At 40.0% G+C, this 21,124-nt stretch overlaps 1 protein-coding gene across 1 annotated transcript in view; it reads right to left on the bottom strand.

Annotated features, from left to right (window-relative positions):
- Positions 1-5,395, bottom strand: part of FAM120C (family with sequence similarity 120 member C) — a gene marked incomplete at both ends in the record, with an annotated part of 114,983 nt that extends 109,588 nt beyond the window's left edge. Inside the window, one exon of the mRNA XM_084258610.1 lies at positions 4,700-5,395. Coding sequence (XP_084114736.1) covers positions 4,700-5,395 — 696 coding nt within the window. The remainder of the gene's footprint in view (positions 1-4,699) is intronic.
- Positions 5,396-21,124: the final 15,729 nt, after the last annotated feature.

A 21,124-nucleotide genomic window follows, 5' to 3' on the forward strand; every position in this document is an offset into this window, starting at 1 on the left:
GTCATCATGAGCCAATAAAGCTGTACATTCTTACACAAGAACATGCAAAAGAGAAACAGTGGTGGAATTGTGGAAAGAGATTTTGAGCCGTACAGACTCAGAAAAAGGATTTTTATCCACCACTTACTAGTGTGGTATTCAGAGAAAAATCATTTTACCTCTTTGCATCTTAGCTATTCAACTGTCAAATGGGGAAGAACACCATGCATCTTGTAAGTTATGAGGATTAAAATACTTAAAAATTCCTTTATACACAACTTGGTGCTCAAGAAGTAGTACTCATCCTTATCTTATCATCCTTCTAGAGCACCTAGAAAAGCCACTGACTTTTCAGGATAGATATGTATACAATTAAGGATTAATTTAATAATCAGGAGGCATAGCAGCCATTGCTATAATGTATTCGAGAGAACCAAAGCACAAATGCCATCAGTCCTTTGGTCAGCGTTCTCAAACTTTGGTCAATGTGATTTCAGCCACATGCAAGTACTGCAACTTAGTTTTCTTTAAATCACCTCACTTTTCTCTATTGTCCCACTCTAAAGAATTATACTGTGAAGTGGTGGATCTGTGGTGTGGGAGGGCAAGAGAATTCACCAGAGACAAAGTGGGGAGCAGAACAGGCAGAAGACCGAAAACACTACTTAGGGGAGCAGGGGGCAAGACAGGAGAGGTCTGCGACGCCATGTGGGAATCCCCTAGCCGGCGGGAATCGAACCCATGCTGCAGAGGCTGCGGACAACTTCACAGTGTTGTGCTCACCCCGCTGTGCCACCAGGGAGGCCCCCAAACCACGTTTTAAAATTGCTTTCCATTTGCTCTACTTCTGAGACGCTTAGGAAGATAACAGGCTAACAATTTGTGAGTTTTTTTTTTTTTTTAAGATTTCTTTATTTATTCATACAAGAGCTGGGGCACAGGCCAGAGATGTGGGGGGTGAGAGAATTCACCAGAGACAGAGTGGGGAACAGAACAGGTAGACTGACCAAAATACACTGCTGAGGCGAGCAGCGGGCAAGACAGGAGAGGTCTGCAGCGCCATATGTGTTGCTCCCCGGATGGGGATCAAACTCGTGCTGCAGTGGCTGCAGATTGCTTCATAGGTTGCATCTTAACCCCTTGTGCCACCAGGGAGGCCCCAATTTGTGAGTTTTTATTTTTTTTTCTACTGGTGATTAGTACATACACAGGTTTGTAGAACATACAAATAAAATCAACCAAATAACAACATTCATCTCAGTAATATACACTCAATCTTTTCATGGGAAGTTCTAAATTGTTTAAAGCTCAACAAACAATCCAGCTATTTATCTTTTATTTAATCCCTCCACTTCTATTTTCTCTATCACAAATGAACATAAAACTGGAAATAAAGGCCCGTGCTGTGGCCTAATCTGAAGAACAAAACCAAGGAGAGAAGCAATAAAGTCATGGGCTTTGTTCTAAAGGTATAGCTTTTCAGTCAAAAGAAATGGTTGGTATAGATCATCCAAGTGAAAAACTGCTATCTTTAAGATCTTAGAACACACCTCTGAAAAGGCAAACTACAATTGGTTATTAAAATACTTTTCAAGTGTATGTTTTATATAATCCAGAAAATTATCTGTTATTCCAACAATAACCACTGACCAGAACCAAGAGAGAACTTCACTCCACTGGTAACCTCTATAGATACATGCACCTACAAATAGCAATTTCGGAGTCTTAAATCCACTATATTAAGAACCACCCTATAGTCTTTAAAAGTCAATCTGAGGGTAAGTGATCTATTCATTCATGGGAAAAAAATGTGTCCTGTAACCTAAAATATACAAGACATTACGGAGAATAGGTAAAGGTTGAAAAGTTTGTTATAATTAAGCATAGGGACTAAGATTTTTATATTCTCCAAATGGTGGTTCTAAGGAATGAAGAGAACTGCTGGAATTTTCCCCCTCTTCCCAACATTTCATTATGAAAAACTTCAAACATATGGCAAAGTTGAAATATTATTACAGTGAACACCTGAACAGCCCACCACCAAAATTCTACCTTCTTTATTACACTTCCTTATTACATATCAATCCATCTTATTTTTTGATGAACTGTTTTTTTAAAATGAGGCTATGTAGGCAATATTAGGGTGGGTTGCTTTCAAAAACTCTCTTGGGGTACAGGAACAAAAAGAAAATCTGGAAATCGCAAACCCATACTCAGTGTTCAGCTACCCTACCGACCTTTAATCAAAATCTATTCAGAGTTCACAGCAGGCCATTAGAGGTCTTCACATCCTTGCCCATTATTTGAACAATCCTTCCCAGCCCTTTTCAAAGTTAAGCACCAATCTGTGAAGCCTCCCCCTCACACAGAACTACCAATGCCCATTATAGGAACTCTTTATTCGTGGTTTTCAATTAGCACACAGTATCTTTGTTTACACTCTGTCTGAAAACCTGACTTCCTTGAGAGCAGGTATCTTCTTATTTATCTCTGAAACCTCAGCAACCTGCATAGTACCTAGTCTATAGAAGCACTCAACAAATGAGTAACATAAATGACCCAACCTGTTTTACCCACAAGCCTGGAAAGCTTAAATTGAGGGAATGATCTAATCACATTGGCACTTTGAAGAGATTCAGTCTTTCTTTGGTGAGGATGCAGAAAAGAAACACTTACTCATTGCTGGTAGGAATGTAAAATGATACAGCCATTTTGAAAGAATCTTGTGGTGTTTCCAAAGCTAAACACAATCTTACCATGTGATCAAGCAGTTGAGACTCCTAGGCATGCACCTGATATTATTTATTTTTACTAATTCAAAATTGTTTTTTTCCATTGGCACTTTAGAAAATATTAAACTCTATACTATACCATAAATTTAGGTTCAAATATTCAGAACACTGGTGTTAGATTCATTTAGACCATTTTGTTAAGAGTATGAGCTTTGGAGCCAAGCTGCCGGTGCATGAATCCCAGTTCTGCCCTTTATTTCTGGGTGATTTTTAAAACTCCTGTGCCTTGGTTTCCTCATTTGGAAAACAGGAAAAAAAGCTTCACCAATATTTTGAGAATCAAATGTGACTTTTTTTTTCTTAAGGACATAGATTAGCATCTGACACATAGTAAATGTCTATCATTGATTGGTAGACTGTTTCCACCAACCAGGTTAATAACAATGAGGAAATACTCCTTGAAGCTTGGGTGGGATCAGCGAAAACAAAATACAAAGAATGGCTGTGAAAAATCTACTGAATAATGTTCAGCCAGGGAACATGAAAATAAATGAGTGTCCTACTTTGTATGTTTAAGATAACTGACAAGTAGATTTATCTATTCTTAAAAACAGCTAAAATCTATCCAGTCTAAGCACAGATTTGTTTTGCTGGACACAAGGATTCTAGTAAGAAACTCTATGATCACTGTAAGCTTCTCTATGCTGGTCTTTCAGTCTCTCTGTTGATTTGTTTCCTTATTATTAATCCACCCAGCACCATTTTATTAGTCTATGATTTCCACAATTCCCTGTTCTGTCTTCTAACTGAAAACATCTCAAAGAGCCTTGGTTGGAGAGTGGGTTTGAGGTTTCATCCTACCCAACCCTGTACTTTTCTTTTTATTCTTCCTGCTCACCCCCTGTACTTTTCAAACCTTGCTATTCTTTCCACGTAGGAACTTGAAACCTAAGAGTATGGGAAAGCCACCGAGTAATAGCAGTGGTGCCAGGCACTGGGGATGCTGCCAAACTGTTCCCAAGGCCCCATATTGCAGTGACCCAACTACATGCAGAGATTGGATTTAACTGCCCATGGGGCCTTACACACTGATATTCCTTTTTGCCTCTGCTCATTTTCTTTCTTCCACTTAACGCAGTCTCCTCCCAAACCTGTAGCCCATTCAAAACCAAGCTAATAAAAGACCAGGTGAGGGCCAAAGTCCTGAGGGAAACCTCTCCTGATCATTTTAGCCCATAGATCTCGCCAACCACCCTCAACCCCACATGGAAAACAGGTACTGAACTTACAATATGTACCACAAAGCAAAATCACATACACATTTATACCATTAAATAAAAGTTTCATGTTTGTATTCAATATATTTTACATGGGCAGGAACTATGTCTCAATGCCTTTAAAGTTCCTTACTCTCAGATGGTTAATACTTGTTGAAGAGTGACTGAATCAGTGGGATGTCTGTTTAGGCTAAGGCAGGAGGAGAGAGAAACATGATGAAATGAAAAAAAAAAACATGAATAGACAGATGGGTAAAAAAAGCAGCACTGGGTCAAAATGGGCGGAGAAGTTGTGGGTGTTCAATTAATATATGTCACTTGCTGAAAGGCTGGAAAGAGAGAAGAGAGATGCCGAATGTAAAAATTTAGAAAAAGGCATTTCAGCCTGAGGCAGTAGACACGTGGAAAAACGGGGGTACAAAAGAAATTCTGCTAAAACCTAGAGATAGGCCAAGTGGGCAACTGATGGTAAAGGGAGTTACTGGGATGAGATGGTAGAGATGTGGTTATGTAGGTGAGCTAACTGGTTGGGGGTGGGATGAAAGGAAGGGTAGATGGATAACTATGGTTGAGGGTAGTTAGTTAAGTGGGTTAGCTGGGCCGGCGGTGAGAAAGGTAGATGAGAGGGAGGTAAGTGGATAACTGGTTAGGTGTTTAGCTGGGAAGGAATAGGTGTGCGATGTATTATTTAAGATCCGGCCCCTCCCTCACCTTGACCCGGAAGCGGATGAGTGCTAGCCTCACGCAGTGGCTCAGGCAGGCCGGTGGCAGGAACCAGGCCCGTGGAGGAGGGGTGCCCTTGTTGCCCACGTGTCCCACGATCAGTTGCGCTGTCTGCCGCTCGGCCTGGCACCGACGGCCCCATTCCGCCAGCCGGTCCTTACCCAGGCCACCGGGGAACATGACCACCAATTCCAGGCCGTCGCCGCCGGGATAGGCACAAGCCTGGCACAGCGCTGACAAGTAGCCCAGCATAGCGTTCCACTGGCCGCCACACACCCAATCCGTCTGGTAGCCGCCATAAAGCCGCGGCAGGGCCGAGCCCGCGTCCACCAGCACCCGGGCCCCGGGCAGAGGAGTGGGGGGCAGCGGGAGCGGCGGCGGGTGCAGCCCGGAGTGCGCCTGGCTGTGGTGGTAGAAGTGGTGCGCGGGATGATGGTGCCGAGTCGGTCCCGCGCCCCCTGAGTAGGCACCCAAGGCAGCAGGCGGGAGCGGCGTCTGCACAGGCGCAGAGCCCCTGATGGCGCGTGGAGTTCCGGGTGCTAGGGCAGCTGTAGGTGGCAGTTGGCGATGCTGGTGCTGCTGCTGCTGGCGCGACACCGTGCGCGCGAGTTTGAGGAGGTCCACGGGCACCACGGCCCCGGGGCAGCGCTTTTCCAGGAACTCTTGGAAGCCCTGGACGCCCATGCTTCGTCCGTAGACAGACGAGACAGCGGCTGCGCTAGCAGGATAGGCGGCGATCTGGGCGCGAAGTTGGGGGCGGGCGCGTGCGCACTCTGCGGAAGGACTGGGGTGGGGGGAGGTGGAGGGGCGGGGTAAAGATTCCCGAGGGGAGGGTGGGGTAAGTGAATGAGGGCGGGGTGTAGTGGACACGAGCCCACAGATTGGATTTGGGTGGAAAGGGGTGAGGCCGGCCCAACAGCAGGTTAAAAGCGATGGTGGGCTCCAGTTATGTCTCTCTCTTTCGCTCTTTTTTTTCTCTCCGGCTGCTCTTCACCACTTCAAAGGGGGTAGGAGGATGAGCCTCTTCCATCCACCTCTGGGAGCCATGTTGCCTCGTCTTCGCTACCGTAAGCGCTTTCTAGCTGGTGGAGTGGGAGAGGGGAAAGGCGGGGCAGAGCGGAGTGGAAGGGCATCCTGGGAGTTGTGGTCTTATGGCTTCGCGCGACACCCCGGTAATCCCTTGAGGCCACAGGGTCACAAGTGGCAGGGCCTGATGATATTTGTTTAGGATTTCCACTCCAACTGCTGGCATCCACTCAGTTGCTTCAAACTATTTACCACCTTTCCCAGGAAAAGGAGTGGGGAGGGGGAGTGATGCATAATGGGAAAGAAAAGCAGTAGAGTGGATTCATTGAATTTCAACTAAAGTATGCTAAAATTTCCCAGAAGGGGGAATTTCTTCAGAAGAAAAAATAATATGCATAGCCTTTAATGAACAAGAAAATGTTACAGGGCTGGGAGAGGGGCACCCAGAACCCTCACCCCTTGCAACTCTAAATAGGATCTGCCATCTGCTGCATCAAGATAAAACATAATGACCATCAATGGAAGGGAACTTTAATACAATTAGTCTGTAATACAAAAAAAAAGACAAGGAATATAGTCTCCAATCCAAGCACCCAAACTCACCCAACCCCTTGTGGGGAAATTTCCAGCCAAAGAGGGTTGGCCCACAGCAAGGCCCAAAATCCTGTCACAAGTCTAAAGCACCTTACGGCAGGGACCCATAGAAAAGGATTAGAAACAATCAGGCAAGTCTGGGAGAAAAAGTAAAATTAAAATCAAGATCAACACTGCCATTGTTAACCTCCCCACAGATCTCTCACCCACATCTGTTTCAACCAGTCAAGGATCAAGAAGCAAGTGCAGCTTGTTCATGTGTCTCTCTGCTCCATGTGCCTTCTCTAGGTCTCCTTTTTGCTCTCCATCCTTCTTCCTCCCTTCTCCAGTCTCCTCTCCAGGTTCTTCTCCTTCCAGCTCTGCTCCACCCTCCCTTGGGTGGGACATGGAACCTGGTACCTCCCCTTTTCTTGGGGATCACCCTATTACAAAATGACATATATGAGATGTAAATATAATAACCAAAATTTCTGCAGTAATCCACTTACTTTTACTGATTGTGATTCTTTGTAGAAGAGTTGCTGGCCTCAGTTAATGACTGGTGAAACTTAAAGTATTTATTTGCCTAAGGCAATGCAGAGACAAAGTGAAATTGAATATGCTTTGTCCTCAGGATCCCTTTGGACAAGGAGATAAGCACCAACACAAATTAAACTAGATTAAAGTTATACCTTTCTGGTACTGAGCTACAATGTGCTAGTGTTAGGACCTTTGTTTCCAAACCTCAGTGCAAATAAATCTGTCAGGTAGCTCTTGCAAAATAACCATAAGAGCTCCAATTCCAGATGTACAGAATCATAATCTTTTTAAATAAAAATCTATTTTCAGAATCTCCTTATTTGATTTTGACGTAGCACCAGTCTGCTGGCTTTTAGGACCCACTCTTTAAACAAAAGGGCAGAAAACAAAACATGTTCTATTCTGTAACTTGAATGGTAACCAGACTGGGCTTGGGACTTAATGGAAGGCAGTAGATACTGTCAGTTTTAACACAAAGTGCTGAACCCAAGACTAGTCAAGATGAATAAAGTCTGAGAACAGTCTATGCGAACACTGAAAACACTTCCAGCTACATAAGAGAGTAGTGGAGACAACCAAGTCAGATTGGGAAGAAATACGTAGATGGTAAAGAAGAGTACAAAGGAAACTCTTTTGAAAGCCACCAGTGACAGAAGAGAGCAGTGACTTGAAGAGATGAGTGGTGGAAGGAATAGTAGCTTTCTAGTGTAATGGACAGCTGTTGGATTATCTGCTCAACCCTCCATTTCTGGGAATTAACCCTTTCCCTACTACCCGGAGTTACAGAAAAAAACTATCATGTTCCCTATAACCATAGCGGATTGAGTCAGAGATGGACAACTGATCCAAAATGGATCAATCAGAATCTCATTCCCTAAAAATCTGGTCAGATTTCCCCAAGTGTAAAATTGGAAGCTGTCAGCAGTCAATTTTCCCACCAAAGGAACAGAAGTAAAAGATGCTGGTCTGCAGAAAGAGAAGAAAACTTTGAATTCTAAGCAGAGATGAGAGATGGGGAGTCTTCATTGTGTTTTAATCCCAGGTTCTAGATCATTACTGAGGCATTCTTGCCCTCAGTTTCTCTGAGACAACCCCATATAATGACTATTACCATTTTTAAGATAGAGTTGTGTTAGAAACTTTTTATGACCAAAAAAAAATGTTAATTCAATAACTGGTACTAGAAATCCAGTGTGGCAAATTATAGAACCTAAAATATGAAACTAGTAGAGATTGGAGATCTTCATATAAGTTAATGGGATGTTGGCATTCTGTGTTATTTAACAGTGAAGTAGTTGCTTATTGCTCTTGGGATTCAAAACAGAGCTGCCCTTCTACCTGTGTCAAGAGATATGTGATTGTTAAAGGGCAAATATTCATGGGCTTTGCTGACTTCTAGCAGTAGAACTCTCAGTCTCATTTCAAATGTTTCAGTGATTAGGAAACTAGCATGTAGGTAATCAGACTAATGTTTTCTGTATAAGCCTCTGTAGTACTTCTTGTTCTTCAACTCTCCCAAATGTGATGTCTCCCTCTGTAAATGAATGCAGTTGCATGCAAGGAAGAGCGGTAACATTCCCAGAGCAGACCAGATATGAGAGGCTTCACAGCCTTGAACTTATCCTGGTATTTCCTATCCAAACTCTGACCTGGAAACTCTGAGCCGAAGGCCAGGGAGAAAGAGACATATCTTTAGGTAGAGTGCTAAGAAATAGAAGCTGCAATAGGGTGAGCTCAGCTATTCCCTTTAAAAGAGCTGAAGATTCAAAGCATAACTTGACAAGATTCTTGGCGCTTATTAACGTTCTGAGTACCCGCAAATGAAATCAACAGGCAGTCAAATAATATTTTGAGGATTCTGTATCACTGAAAAGTTTTATCTGGGAAATAGGGAACATGAGCCAAAGCAGTGATTCTCAAAGTATGGACCACTATATCAGAATCACCAAGAACTGTTAGAAATATAAATTCTTGACTTCACCCCAGGCCTCTAGAATTAGAAACTCTGGTGGCAGGGTCAGTAATCTGTGGCTTCAGTAGTATTACAGATAAACAAAGCCCGGCATTAAAGTGATGATAACAGATTTTATTCAGTTATTGCTAATAGGGGAATGAGCAGAGATCCGTTCCCATTTGTGTGGAAGTGATTGGGCATTTTAAAGGGAGAATGAAGGAGATGAGCAAGCAAGGGCTCAGTAGAGTCAGAGAAGTGAAAAATTATAAAGGGTTGGTCAGTGTAAATGCAATTAGGTCAACTATGTCTGCTAGCTGGCAGTTAAAGAAGTTAGGATTCTATCCTCCTAGAGATTGGGAGACTGAGGACTTATCCTTCTTGTTGATTACATGTCAAAGGACTGGTCCTTAAAAGACACACTCTGGAATTATAGGAGATACACAGACATCTCAAAGAGACAGGGGAAGAATTCACAATTAAGCCCTTTCTAGTAAATGCTCTAAGAAAGGGAGGTCAGAGATCCATTGTCAAGTGTTAACTAGAACAAATTAATTTGACAACCTTGAGCTTTTCTAGTGGGAAACGAGGTCTTCCAAGGGACACAAACTTAGGCTGCTCAAGTTTGGTCAAGTCTGTTAGTGCATGTGTTCAAATGTAATGTTTGTGTAGGGTTTTTGCAGGTCTTACTAGCCCTCCAGGTGATTATAATGCACTCTTAAATTTGAGACTCACTGCTCTTCTTGAGCATGCCATAGGTCCAAGTACAGACTGGTTGAGAAAGAAGGCCATCAATAAATTGACTCCCATAAATTTTTATATGCTTGTAATTTATTTCCTTTATTTCTATCCAGGGAGAAACGATGCATAGTCAGACCTTGTAACTGATAATAGGTGCCACTATCCTTTCTTAAAAGGGAATTTTGGGGCCTCCCAGGTGGCACAGAGGGTTGAGCGCTGTGCTTTGAAGCTGTCTGCAGCCTCAACAGCGCGGGTTTGTTTCCCGCTGGCCACGGAGAAACCCACATGGCGCAGCAGACCTCTCCTGCCTTGCCCGCTGCTCCCCTCAGCAGTGTCTTCGGTCCATCTGCTTGTTTTGCTCCCCATTCTCTCTGGTGAATTCTCTCACCCTCCCGTGCATCTGACCTGTACCCCTGTTCTTTTATAAATAAATAAATCTTTAAAACGGAATTTTGATTGTGGTTAATCTAATTATTCCTCTGCTGTTGCATATTAGATCTATTGGTGGCAGTTAAGTTTACTAAAAGTTGCAAGATCAACAGCAGCCACATTTAGATTGTCACTGAACTTGATGAGGAAGGGGCATATCCGTGCCATTTTTTTGTTTTTTTGACTTTTGGATGCTTATGACTTGCAAGTGTCCCCCATGGGGCAGTCAAAAGGAGGTCTATAGTTAATTATCTATTGTTTTGTCTTCCCAGTACCCCTTTTCTATCACCTTTTCTATCTTATCCTTATTGTTGTAGCAGAAGCCATCCTAAATGTATGTACCTTCCCAGAGAATTTGGCATTGAACTGGAAGCCATGAAAAATACTGGCTGCATTGAAGCAACTGATTTATTTGTTCCTAAGGCCCATCTGCTTTATACCTGGGTTTTATGAGTCACCATCATCATTTTAATGAATCTTTTAAGCTTGTTCAAGTTGGGTTTCTATTACATACACACAAGAGTTTTATCATGTAGTACAGGAAAAACTTTATGCTGGACAAAAGCCATAAAGAGGATAGAAATAATAGAGGCCAAAACCCTAAAAACAGAAGAGGATAGATGTCACAAAATAGTGGTTAAAAGTGTGCTTTGTAACCAAGATCTGGGTTCCAATATCAGTTCAACTCCTCATTACCTATATAACTTTAACAAGTTATTTAACCTCGCAAGTCCTTATTGTATCTATGAAATAAGATAATAATTTATTCAACAGATTTATCTGGTACTTAACTACACACCCAGAACAAAGTCAGAAACAGGGAGAAAACAGTTTTCAAGATAATCAAGGAGATTACAAGGGAGATGGTAAAGATACTTACCTCAGAAGCCTGTAAAGACTGAATAACATAGAAAACTCCTTAGTGTAATAACTGGCATAGTAAGCACCTGACATTAATTCTTATGAATGAATTGGAAAGTTCCCATTGAACTCAGTCTTCTGACATCTTCTACCTAAGTAGTAAATGGCTGTTCAGTTTCTACAAGAGGCTTACACTTAGCTTTCTCTATTGCCCAAATCCTTGAGGCCTGTTGGAGAGGCTATAACCTCATATGGTAATAGGAAACAATTCATTAGGTCTAATGAGGCTGTATATTGCATGTGTTTCTTGAACAAGCAACTTCTAAGAGCAGAGAAGTTATTTGATTAGTTAGGAAATCAATGTGGTTCTTACCCCTGTTGTACACACACACACACACACACACACACACACACACACACACACCCCCCATACACATAACATGTAGACATTAATATATATAATATATTATCTCCCTTAGAGCCAACTTCTTTGAAGCTTCTGTAGCATAAAAGCTAAATGGGAGAAGAAAAAATACATATGCTGAAGCTCAAAAGAGGCAGAGGTTCAAATAAACCTATAGCTTGTACATTGGTGGAAGTCACAAGGACAGAACTAAGGAAAGATGAGGACAGGGATGCTTATACAAATTGTTGGACTGCATGCTACTGTCTGGAACTTGTCTCTGGAACACATTACTTGCCACCTGATTGCTGCAACCACCTCAAAAGAGACCCTTGCTCATACCAAAGTAGTCCCTTTTGGTTCTTTGCCCTGGACCTGTGACATTCTGAACTAGTTTTTTTCTCAGTTGTGGCTGGAAGTAACAAATGTACAGTAGATCATCCCTTCTTCTCTCTTAGCTGAAGAAAATATATATGATGCTAATTATCACCTGGGGAACTTTTAAAACAATACTGATTCTAGAGATGGGACCCAGACACTAATTTCTTATTTATTTTAAATTGTGGTAAAATACATACAACATAAAATTTACCATCTTAACCACTTTTAAGTGTATACACTTACTTGACTCACTAGTGCCTTTTATATTAACACTGTTGTACAATAGAGACACTAATTTTTTATTTTTATTTATCTATTTTTTTTTAAATATTTATCATTTTGTATTTTATTTATTTATTTATACATGCACTGGGTACAGTCAGAAGCGGAGGAGGGTGAGAGAATTCACCAGAGCCAGAACGGGGAGCAGAGCAGGCAGAAGGACCGAAGTACACTGCTGAGGGGAGCAGCGGGCGGCAGGAGAGGTCTGCGCGCCATGTGGGACCCTCCTCTGGTGGCCGGGGAGCAGCCGGGGATCGAACCAGCACTACAGAGGCTGCGGGCAGCTTCGCAACCCAGAGCTCAACCGCTGCGCCACCGGGGAGGCCCTATTTATCTATTTTTTTTTTATTTTTTTATTTTTATTTTTTTTTTTTTAATAAATTTTATTGTTATATTCCCCATACAATTGCAGCCCCCCATTCTGACCCCAATCCCTCCCCTCCCGCCCCCGCCCCCCTAAAAGTGTCTCTGGTTCATAGTTTTTTGTTGATTTTGATTTTCACTTTCTTATAGTTATTCATTTTCCTGGTCCATTATTTAAGTTTTCTAGATTCCTGCTATGAGTGAGACCATCCGGTATTTTTCTTTTTCTTTTTGGCTTATTTCGCTGAGCATGATCCCTTCCAGCGCCATCCATGTTGCAGCAAATTGCATGTGTTTATCTTTTTTGAATGCTGAGTAATATTCCATGGTATATATGTACCACATCTTCTTGATCCAGTCATCTATTTTTGGGCATTTGGGTTGTTTCCAAAGCTTAGCTATTGTAAACAGTGCTGCTATAAACATAGGGGTGCAGGTGTTCTTTGGAATTGATGTTTATCTATTTTTAAAAGATTTATTTATTTGTTTATTTATGCAAGCACTGGGCACAGTCACAAGCGTGGGAGGGTGAGAGAATTCCCCAGAGCCAGAGCGGGGAGCAGAACAGGCAGAAGGACTGAAGCACACTGCTAAGGGGAGCAGTCGGCACAGCAGGAGAGGTCCGTACGCCATGTGGGACCCTTGCAGGTGGCCAGGGATCGAACTGGCGCTGCGGAAGCTGCGGGCAGCCTTGCAGCCCAGCGCTCAACCGCTGCGCCTCCGGGAAGGCCCAAGAGACACTAATTTTTTTTTTAATTTAATTTTTTCAAAAGTTGTCTCATTTTACTCTTTTTTAAACTCCATTTTATTTATTTTTATATTCCCCATACAATACAATTGCACCCCCTTATTTTGGCCACAATCCCTCCTTTCCCCGCCCCCCCCCATTGTTTGTCTCTGGTTTATAGTTGTTTGTTGATTTTGATTTTTTCTTTCTTAGAGTTATTCTTGTGTGGTACATATACACAGTAGAATATTACTCAGCAATCAAAAAAGATAAACTCATGCAATTTACAGCAACATGGATGGAGTTGGAAGGGATCATGCTCAGTGAAATAAGCCAGAAAGAAAAAGAAAAATATTGGATGGTCTCACGCATAGCAGGAATCTAGAAAACCTAAATAAGGGACCAGGACAGAGATACTAATTTTTTAAAAGAGTTCCCCAGATGATTTTAACACACAATCATGTTAAATCTCTGAGAACCTCTGAGCTGGAATGGAGAAACTTTACAAATACCGGTTAAATTTCTGAGCCTATTTCCTAATTTTTAACATGCATGTGAGCTAGTCATTTCCAATTCTCCATCTATCTATTTCAAAGGTCCAGCTCCTGTATGGACTGTCATCTATACTATACTTCATTTGTTTTGGGCTCCTGTTTGAAGACCTACTTTTTCCCCAACTACTACTATGTCAGCTCCTTCTAAACGCTTTAGTACAGACAATTCTGTCTTCACATTCTTTACTTGGTAGTGCTTATTAATTATAGCAGATTTAAATAGGTTATATATTCTTACCCCCAAATCAAACACCTCTGAACCTCACTTTATTACATGACCTAGCACCATAGTTTGAGTTGTTTTGTCATTTCTGATTGTTTCCTCTTAAAAGAGTGATATGTAGGGGGCCTCCCCTGGTGGCTCAGCGGTTGAGCGCTGGGCTGTAGGGCTGCCCACAGCCTCTGCAGCGCCGGTTCGATCCCCGGACTCCGGTGAGGGTCTCACATGGCGCGCAGACCTCTTCTGCCGCCTGCCGCTCCCCTCAGCAGTGTATTTCATCACTCTGCCTGCTCTGCTCTGGCTCTGGTGAATTCTCTGACCCTCCTGCGCTTCTGACTGTACCCAGTGCTTGTATAAATAAATCTTTTTTTTTTTTTTAAAGTGAGATGTAGGGTCCCTTCAATATTCATTATTATTGTTTGAGCAAACCTACTATATGCTATGGACAGTGGTAAGCCTTTAATGTGCTTTTTCATTTACTTTATTTATTTATTTATTTATTTTTTGCATGGAATAACTGGGCTGTAGGCCAGAGGTACAGGAGCTGAAAGGATTCACCAGATATGAGACATAATGGGGAGCATAACAGGCAGATCTACTGAGATACACTGCTGAGGGGAGTAGCAAGTGAGACAAGAGAGGCCTGCTACACCATGTGGGTTAGCTCCCTGGCCAGGGATCTAACTCAGGCCATTGCAATGACAACACTGAGGCTTAACCCTTAGGCCACCAGGGAGGCCCTTCATTTAGTCTTAAAACAACTCCACTGTGGGCCTCGCTGGTGGCACAAGGGGTTAAGCACAGCACTGTGAAACTATCCACAGCCTCTGCAGCACAAGTTCAATCCCCAGCAGGCCAGAGAGCTACCCACATGGCGAGGCAGACCTCTCCTGTCTTGCCCACTGCTCCCCTCAGCAGTGTATTTCAGTCAGTCTGCTTGTTCTGTTCTCCAATCTGTCTCTGGTGAATCCTCTCACCCCCCTGCACCTCTTGGCCTGTACCGCAGTTCTTGTATGCATAAATAAATCTTTTAAAAAAATTTGATGTTGAAAAATTAAGCAATTTTCCTGAGTTCACAAAGCTAAAATACAAAATCAGGTCTGCTAGATTCCAACAGTATCTGTATTAACTGTAATAGAATCAGAGCCCATTTCCAAACCAGCCTGATTTCCAAGTGCAAGTTTAGTGTGAAAGTCATCAGAGATATCTATCTGTATTATAGCAACAAGTAGCAAATTAGGGACAAGGGTAGCTGTATTTACATATCTCATTTAATATAACCACCTCATTTGACCAATGGAAAAATGGAGGTTTTTTCCCCATAGGTCTTTTTCCATAGGTCTGTGACTCAAAAATCACAGTTGTTCCAGATGTACTTTGTGTCTTCCCTTTAGGGATCATCTAAGATAGAAAGCCTCAACATCATAGGATCAATAAGGCAAAACTTTAAAAATCCTCATCTAATTTTCAATATTTCTTATAGAACCCATACTCTCCCTCCAGGGCTGGTTTATATAAACATATGCATGATTCTTCTACCTATATTATCAGATGGACAAATATATGACCTCATGAGACAGTTTCCCAAGTCATCGTAGTGTGGTAAAAGAGATGGAAGAGATTTCCAAATGCCCTGTTTTCTAAAGGCATTCCATAATCACTCCTTAAGTGTCTGCAAAGGGCACATTGTAAATTCTTGCTTGTACCATAAACACATACTTCACTTCTGGAATTACAAAACAAGTACTGGCTATAACTTCATAAAAGAACTTAAAAAAGAGTACATACTAGCTCTAATAATTAGATGAAAACCTATTCCAAATGTATTTGGATTGTTATTCATGCAGTACATCTGGGAGTCTGTATGGTCCAGGGTTTTCCCTGTGACCTGGGTTTGGATTCAGGCTTCACCACTTAACTAAAGGTTAGCTATGTGACTTTGGTAAATCTTTTAATTTCTGTGATCCTCAAATTAACTTTATGAAGTGGGGATAATATTGCTGATTTTAAAAATATCACAGATAAAAGCCTAACTAACATATTAGGTACTCAGTAAATCATAGTGACTACTAAAATTATGGCTCATTTACAAGTGTAGAAAAGAAGTCCAACTCAAATTCTGTTGGAGCTACAAATCAAGAGGTAACATATAGCTTGGTCAGCCAGCATAATCCACAGGACTAAATTTTTGAAATCAGCTAAATTACATTTGGTAAATAAAGAATCAGATAATTGCAATGGCTATGACAGAATTTTAATAAGATAACATATTTATTTTAACACAGTCTTTATTTTCTGTTTCAAAACAAAATTCCCTGGAAACAAACAAAATCCTTACAATGGTTGGGTACAAATGAAATAAAAGTCACATTTTCCAAGAACCAAAGGCAGATCACTTGGTTTACAAAAGAAAAACAATTAATGTTAAGAATTAAAATCAACACTCTATATAATGCTACATTCCCCAATTAAGAAAGGATAGCTCACATATACAACTAAATGTTAAGAGCAGAGAAGTCGCTGAAATTCTGCATACTTGTAGTAAATTATGTGTGAAAGTTTATTAATTGCATAAACTTCCTGAGTGGCTCCGATGCTGCACTAGGTCTACATGCTTAATATTCAGATCAAACAAATTACAGCTTTAAGTGATTGAGCATGACAGACCTTGAACAACTGTACTTTCCAATCAGTCACTACTTCTGCTGAGGATGTGTTCTGGACCACAAACTTAAAGTCTTAAGTTATAGAGGAAAAGAAATAAAATAAATTTGAAAGGATGACAAGCACACATTTAGGAGTTCATTTTACACTAGCACATTTTTCTCAGAACCCAGTTTCTCTCTTTCCTTCTTGCTTGACTTTTAGTCTTTTTCTTTGGGCTATTTTTTTCAATCAAAAGACAACCTTCTAGAACGGGAGCTGCTGGTTTATACAGTGTTCCAGCTATCTCCGTTAAAAACAACTTCAGTGTAACCTAGTTACTATTCTAGGTCCCTATGTATGTTGGCTGTCAAAGACCCTGACCAATGTTTATGTTCATCCTTCACATAAAAAACTATTTTCAAAGTGACCTGAAAGCACCTGGCTCCATAAACATTTTATACTAATTTCACTTGAAGGGATTTTACCAGGTTTGAGTGGTACCATTTTACAATCTGCATTTCTTTTTTAAAATTTCAATCCCAGAAATTACATTTACCAAATCAATGGCCTTTTCTATTCCAATTCCCCCCTTTCTGATTCATCATCTAAACAAAGAAGGGAAAAAGAAATCCCCAATAAACTACAGAATGAAAAATGAACCATCAATTCTAGAAAATGACCTGCACACCACCACAAATATCTTACGTTTTTCTGAACCAAACAAAAGATTAAATAACCGAATACCAAATTGATGCCAAATGAACCTCAGGAATGTACTTATATATGATGCCTGAAATACAGTATTTACCAAAATGAAATATGCTACAGTATAAAAGTGTAAACATGTGAAACAAGGAACATGTGGTTTAGAAACATTTGCTGAATTTTCAGGGAAAAAAGTAATACATCATCATTAGCATTTTGAAAAGACAGCAGAGAAAAAGCCAATGCCTCCATAAATTTTAGAGACTGGATAAACAGTTACCAACTACAATTCAAATAAAAGTATACGGCCATTTTAAGGTAACAAAATATTACTGCAAAAACTTAGCAGTATGTTAATAAGCTGGATGACAGGCCATTGCTGTAGGAATAGTGAAATATTTAACTGTGGTAGTTAAAGCAATTTCAACCCATAGCCCTTTAGGCACATAGATGAGAAATGCACCTCTTATAAAAGATGCAAAGTAACAGGCACTAGACTGTCTAATTCAGGTACTTTCCTATCATTTGTTTTACAAATAACTCCTAAAATTAAGTCCTATATTGCCACCTGCTGGATTTATTTCTCTGCTCTCCATCCCCAAATACTCAAGGTTTATTTCACAGAGGCACATGGTTCTCTTCACTTAAATACAGATTGGTGACAGAGTAATGATCACTCTCATCTCAAACTCAGAGTTAGCACTGGGACAAGGAGGCAGGCTAGAATTTATAACCTGAAAAAATACTGAGAATCAAGGCAAAAAACAAGTCTCACAGGCAGTGTTTACTTGTGCACCCCAAAACAGCACTGAAAACGAGGTAGATAAACAAAAGTAATTGGATTAGAATAAAATCTGGGGCTCTAAAATGATATATCCCATCGTATTATACATAACACTCCACTCTCAATCCAAGAATTGCAGCAGAAAAGTGCCTTTAAACTTTCACAGGTAATTTTGCTGTCAAACCATTCACATTCATGCTTGATAAAAAACTGGTAAGAAAAGGATAAAAAACAGAATGGATATTTGTTATATTACAGCAAATTACCTTAGGTAGAGATTCAAGACTGCTACAAATATACATAGGGTTATTTGCATTAGATTTACACCAATACTGGTTTCATATTCTTATGATGTTATACCCAACGTCACAAATATAGCAGCAGGTACTTCATGATGAAATGCTCACATTGCCACATATAGAGATACCGTACTATATTCATCAGACTTGCACTTTGAGAAGTAAACATATTGGTTGGACACAGAGACTATACCCAAAATAAATTTTACAAGCAGATGTTTAGTATAACGATTTTCTCTTCTACAAGGAGGAAATGAAAAAGGACAGGTTTGTGTGGTTTTGGAAATGTGTAGAAAGCCCTTGTTATATAGTAGGCTCTTTGTTAAAATGGGAATTTTTGAGCTTTACCTCAAGAGTTAATTACTTCTCAGCAAGGATGAAAACAGTACTATTATATGATTTAGCAAAATTGTAAAATAATGCAAAACCCCAAGATAGAAAGCTAGCCAATATTTATAGTCTAAATGATTATAACCCGAATCAAACATTTAAGTAATGGGGAAAAATAAATAAAATACCACAGTGATGTGAATAACACTATTCTTCATTTCTGCACAAACACACTTTTCTTTCATTTTAAAACTTACACATGTTACATATACACAATGTATATATAACATATATGTTAACCCAACTACTACAGCCAGCATGGAGACAGCAATACAGTATTCACCATCTTCAAACTTTAGAAGACTACTTTTCTTTCCAGCAAAAAATCTGAAAAGATTCTAAATATTACAAGGCACTGCAAAAGTCTGCAGGCAAGCAAATGATGAATTATACATAAAACAGAGGTGGTGGCAAAATGCGGGACATATAGAGTAGAACAGCCATTTTATTTATTAAGCATAATTATGCATGTCATCCATGGAGCTCTTTTCATCCTAGGGTACACTGTTTAAAAAGATTGTGACTAAAGGAGAAGGAGTTTTAAAACCTGCAGCACTTTTACTTTATAGGTTGTACATTTCAATGTAATTTATACAAAGCCAACTCTTAAAATGAAACATGAGCAGTTTTAAAGAATTATGGATTTTAGGTGCATTGTTTTTTGTACACATGGAAACCATTGCATTGCAAGCATTTGCATTATACTGATGCCTCAAGTCACTTCAACGTGCAAACCAATACTTTAGAAGAAATTTGAATAATCTCTATATAAGATTTAGAAAAACTCATCTAAACCACAGTATATTTTATGAAAACAAAAATCAAAAAAAATGTGGACCTCATCAACAGCAATTCTCAAAATGCTGCCCTAGGTGCCCCAAATGATACCAATAGAATCTTTATGATGGTGAGTGTGATCATTAGGTAAGCCATATAAGACACGTTTTTGAAAAAGGGTATTGAATATCACAAAGTAGACTGTGGAAAAAAAAAGTACACCCATTAAGTTTTCCTCATTATCTGGCAAGCTTATGGAATAACATTTTTAGAGGAATATGGAAGAAAATCTGTTATACAGAAATGTTGGCTGATATTTACCAGTAAATAGAACTTGTTATTAGGTAAATATGTATTTTTAAATCTTCAGAGTAGAAAGCAAATATTTTAAACATGTGTACATGGTATGATAAATACCACTGAAGAATTCTGTTGGGTTTAACGGAATGAGCATTAGGTAACTCTATAACCAACTTTTTGAGATTATTACAGTTAACCTTCTTGAAAACCAAAAGTGTATATTTTGACATTGCCTCCCCTCTTCCTGAAACTGGATAAAACCCAGTAAAGTGCAACTTGACAGTGATCTCTCTCAGAATCTAAAGAGGCTGCCAAAATTATCTAAGATCTAAAATTATCTAAGCTGCTATAGATACTAACAAGAAGTTGTAACAACTAAAAAATGGTAATTGAAAAAAAGCTAAGTGTAACGTAATATAGTATCCTTCGAGGGCCTAGTATCTCACTGAAGGATAGTGTATACCCCACATTTCTTAGAACCCTGTAAAGCCAGCATTTCATGTGTAAGTCTCAAAACCTATAAAACCTATTGTATCGAGTAAATTTCACTTAATAAGAATGGACTGTTAGAGGCATAACTTGAATCTCTTTTAAAAATACAAAGATTCCCCCCAAATGAGATTCATATCAGCTGCATATTTCCCTTACAAAAGAAAGCATGCCAAACCAATGCTTCTCAATGCTCAAAAACAATGTAGTGTGCACATGAGAAACAAGGAGTTAGCTGCTTTGAATCACTATCAAATCATAAGGCAGCTACAGTATCTGCAGTATCAAGGAACTGTTACAGTTCTGTTTTCTCCTTTCTCTCCGTCTCACCTAAAACAAGACTTCATTCCTTCCACTGCTGTGATGACGGGAAGAAAATCACATTAAAATGGGTTCATGTTCTATATTAGTTGACAAAGTTATTCTAATTTCATACACCAAAACATTTTCTGCAGCAAGTTACCCTGCCTTCTGTGAAAGATAAACCTAAGGTAAACATGTGAAAACTCCCATAAGACTCCAGCTATTGAAAGGTCTCACTTCATCTACATTTGGGGACTATCAACTTAAATTGTTTTCATACATTTTAAAGAAAAGTATCACCCAGCTGCAAATAGCAGCAGTAAAAAAGGGGGGCTTCAGAGCAATGCATGGGGAATGTCCTGGAAATGGTAATACTCAAGTTGAGCTTATTAAAGCATTCTGAATGGTATTTTTAAAAAATCAAGTATCAAAGAGGATAGGAGTTGAAGTGAAAAAACATTCAGTGTGCAGTATTCTATATACAATCTGCACAGATCTACAGAGTGATGAGCTATATCAAATACCACATTGGAACAACAACAACAAAAATACAGTGGGAAGTAAACATAAATGGGGGAAATCATTGCAGAACCCAAGAGGAAAGTTTAATATCTTAGGTGTCCTGAAAGTAATTCTGAAAAAGTCTCCCTGTTCATCATCTACCCTGAT

This window comes from Talpa europaea (assembly GCF_964194135.1).
Source record: "Talpa europaea genome assembly, chromosome: X".
In the NCBI taxonomy this organism is placed as follows: domain Eukaryota; kingdom Metazoa; phylum Chordata; class Mammalia; order Eulipotyphla; family Talpidae; genus Talpa; species Talpa europaea.